Consider the following 4,121-nt stretch of genomic DNA (forward strand, 5'->3'; position numbering starts at 1 on the left):
ATACTAAAAGCATCACGCCGCTGATTTAGGGGTAAAAGGGCTCTCTGAGGATTGACCGCGTTCTACATGTGGCTTAAGTACGGCTGAGCGGACGGGAAGCCCTGTTTTCCACACCCTATGGTCGTATGTGCTAGATTTGTCTAGAGAGGAAACTATATGGTGTTTCATCAATAGCCATTCGCACTATCCCAATATCATCCTGATGATGTGCTTGACCCTCCATTCTTTTTGAGAGGAGCGTTGGCGGGAGAGGAATGCCTATGGCTTTGCGAAGGGCTCGGTGCCGCAGAAACTGTCGAAGGTAGACAGAGAGTCGCGTAATACGATGAAAGGCTTCAATATTTGACACTCCCCTCCATGTCAGCTTGGACTCAATGTTCGAGATTTGTGATGACACCATGATTTCAGACTTGTATGACTATGCTAGCCAGACCCATGTCATATGGTTGGCCATCCAATATCACAGCAGCCTTACCACAGTCGCCAACTGGACGATACTGGTAATGGCAGTCCTCGTCAGGACGTTAGAGAAGCAAAGCACGGCTTGTGAGTGTGTGGATGTCGCTTGCAGACATTCAATGGAAACATGCCTATTGCTGTAAATCTATGACCTTGAGGCAGCCCCAGTTGCGAACCAGTTTGGACTGGAAGGAAGATAATGACAGTGTCAGTGGCTGTATTTGTGCACGCAGTCGCTATAACTAAAGATACCAGCTTAGTAATGCAGGATCCCCGTGGAATAGGAAACCCCTAATCCATTATAGGAGAGGGTCCATATTGGCTTTATCAATTGACAGCAAGGAATCGACCCTATTCTAAACGACCGAGTTTTAGCTCATGGGTGCCATTGGCTCATGACGATATGAGTTCCTCTATTGACGAAGTTAGTCCTGAGTCGCAAGAACCGGCTGAATAGCGCCCTAACAGTGCAACGCTAGGGATGTGCAGAAGAAGATAGTCAAGGCTAAGCCCGTCAGCCTCAATTAAATCACAGTAAACCCCACTCATGCGGGTTGCAGATGACTGGGAAGGATGACGTCCGAGAAACCCTCGTTGTTTATGTGGTTACCCCAGTCGTATTCAGCATGAGCGGGGGATCCCACATTTCACTTATCGGTGTCTTCGTGAGATGTGGATTTAACAAATGGGGTTGTCAATCGGGGTTCTCGTCGTCGCTATGCAACACAGACATTCTGTTCCCCGCATATTGGAAGGAAGAAGCGACCAATCACTGTGATGCTACTGCCCAGTACTTCATACTGAGATGAGACTTGAGGATGTATCCATCGGATTTCCTTCCTGTGACTACCCACCGCATTCTAAATGATCCTCACAATTTGGAAGCGATGACTACCCTTGCCGGTCGGATGGATATCAATGCCTCTAGGGTTCCTCCCCGCCAAATAAAGTTAGAGTTCGATTGTCGCCCTGTTTCTGGGGCTTCAGCTGCCTCTGATTGGTCGCGCTTCAATCGATGCTCTTGTTCTCCCCGCCCAGTCTGTAGATCTTCCCCGCCCCCGCTTTTCCCCGTGGGGTCACTTGCTCTTTCTGAAAGACATGCAATCATCATGCAAAGTTGATCAATACTCAGTGAGTCTATTTACCATATACTGCACCATCCTGATAAGCAAAGTCGCACCCGAGGCGCTTCCGATCGGATCCCCGCATCGGATGTCAGGAATGTTAGCCGACAAGTTGTACTACTACCTTCAAGCATATAAGACGCCAAGGATCCCATGGTATCATTGAACTATTACTGCACATTAATCAAGCTGGATTCTCTCTCAGGGTCAGCATGGGAGTTTTAGCGCTATTATCGTCACTCAAGGCATACGCCGCATACCTCGTAATTGCCGTCCTGGTACTTCGTCTAATCACCAATCGTTTTCGAAGGGGGCTCGCAGGGATCCCCGGACCTGCAATCGCCAAATGGACTCGTCTCTGGAAGTTGCACAGTGTGTGGAAGGGCGATCATCACAATACCGCGATTGACCTGCATCGCAAGCATGGACCGCTGGTACGCATTGGTCCGAAGCACATATCTGTTGGAGATCCCAATGCTATTCCGATCATATATGGTCTCAACAAGGGCTTCACAAAGGTGAGAGGGGAAGTCTGGAGGAGACGTTGATGAACGGGCTGACAGCCAGCAGACAGGATTCTATCCCATCCAGTGCATATCATGGAACAAAAAGCCCCAGATGAACCTCTTCTCCACCCGCGACGAGATGTTCCATCGTGAGCAAAAGCGGCCGGTGGCAAATGCCTACAGTATGACCTCGCTCCTCGAGCTTGAATCCGCAGTGGACTCCTGCAGCGAGATATTTATCAATCAGTTGGGGCGATTTGCGAATAACAAAAAACCCGTCGACCTGGGAATATGGCTGCAATACTACGCCTTTGACGTGGTAGGCGAATTCACCTTTGCCAAGAAACTGGGCTTTCTGGAGGAGGGAAAGGATGTCGATGGCATGATTGAAGCTATTCAGGGGATGCTAGTTTATGCTAGTTTGTGTGGCCAGATCCCCGAGGCTCACCCACTGCTCCTGGGAAATCCTCTTTTCCCGCTGTTCATCCCCAGCATGGAGACATGAAATCAGGTATTGAATTTCACGCTCAAGGCCATCAATTCGCGCGCATCGCTGCACCGAGACGGCGAGCTGGATTCGGGAGAGAAGCCGGAAGCAGGAAAGGACATGCTTTCCAGGTGGATGGCCATCCATGCCTCTGATCCCGAGAAGCTTTCCACTCGGGATGTCATCGTCCATCTTTCGACGAATGTTTTTGCTGGTTCAGACACCACTGCCATCGCTCTGCGGGCCGTCTTCTATCTCCTTCTTCGTAATCCGTCGGTCATGGCCAAGCTGAACGCCGAGATCGATGATGCCAGCCGCGAGGGGAAACTAAGCAATCCGATTTCCTATCGAGAATCCATGACTCACCTGCCTTATCTGCAGGCGGTTCTCAAGGAGGCAATGCGACTACATCCATCCGTTGGGTTGATCCTGGAGCGTGAAGTGCCCAAGGGAGGCGTCACCGTCTGTGACAAGCATATTCCTGCTGGAACAGTGGTTGGCATCAATGCATGGGTTCTACACCGAGATGCTCGGGTCTTCCCAGACCCCGACGCGTTCATTCCCGAGCGTTGGATCGACAGCGACCCGCAGCAGTTGAAGAAGATGGAACAGAGCTTCTTCACCTTTGGTTCGGGGTCACGGACTTGCATTGGCAAGAATATCTCGCTTATCGAGATGCATAAGATTATCCCCCAGCTTTTGCGTGAGTTTGAAATCCGACTGCGCAGCCCAGAGAAGGAATGGAAGACGAAGAATGTATGGTTTGTGCAGCAGGAGGGATTGATATGTGACCTTGTACGCAAGAGGGACGTAAAGTAGGTGATCATTAATGTGTATGATGCTCTATCAGACTGAGTATGGATTACATCTTATGAGTACACGGGCATGGGAACATACTACTTTACCTTACATAGTACCTGTTTCGCATCTTCACTCCGTAGGATGTAAATCAGCGATCCATTGTTCAGCTATGGAAGGATCTTGAAGGAACGACCACAAAGTCAGCAGAGTGAAAGCGACGAATGTTGGATTCATCCCAAGGGATCCCACCGCCTCTAATGGGGATTCCTCAGGCTGTTAATAAGACTGAAAACGGAGAAAGACAGAACTCTTGCCCTGGTTATGAATCTGTCATCTTCAGGCTTGGTATCCTTTGGCTGCCTTCTGTATTCGTGCCTCGCCTTGCCTTCATCTCGGATCCCACCTGTCAATCGTAGGTCGTATGGCTTGCATTTCGGAATCGGCCTTTGTTTTCTGACTGCTGCCACGAATTTATAGGAGCAATTAAATAGATGTAAACCTTCTACCAATTGACCGGTTATACCAGCGGCCGCTAGCATTGATTTCATGCAATTCAGCCTTGAACTCAGTTCTCACTTCGATAGCTTCACATTAGTCGACAGCTCTCTTCACATCCACACTATGGCACTAGAGCCCTTCTTCTCATCGGCTCCGGCCCTGGTTTCGGCGTCGCTGTTGCATCTCTGGTCCAGCGATAATGTTGCTCTCTTCGCCTGAAACCCGATCCAGTTAGAGACAGACCGA

At 49.7% G+C, this 4,121-nt stretch overlaps 1 protein-coding gene across 1 annotated transcript; it reads left to right on the forward strand.

Annotated features, from left to right (window-relative positions):
* Positions 1-1,795: 1,795 nt before the first annotated feature.
* Positions 1,796-3,395, forward strand: CDV56_102239 (cytochrome P450; the record flags this gene model as incomplete). Its single annotated transcript, XM_026755858.1, has 3 exons — positions 1,796-2,101; positions 2,154-2,498; positions 2,601-3,395. 3 exons carry the CDS (start codon positions 1,796-1,798, stop codon positions 3,393-3,395), a joined length of 1,446 nt encoding a protein of 481 aa, XP_026617840.1.
* Positions 3,396-4,121: the final 726 nt, after the last annotated feature.

This window comes from Aspergillus thermomutatus, assembly GCF_002237265.1.
Source record: "Aspergillus thermomutatus strain HMR AF 39 chromosome Unknown NODE_16, whole genome shotgun sequence".
Classification (NCBI taxonomy): domain Eukaryota; kingdom Fungi; phylum Ascomycota; class Eurotiomycetes; order Eurotiales; family Aspergillaceae; genus Aspergillus; species Aspergillus thermomutatus.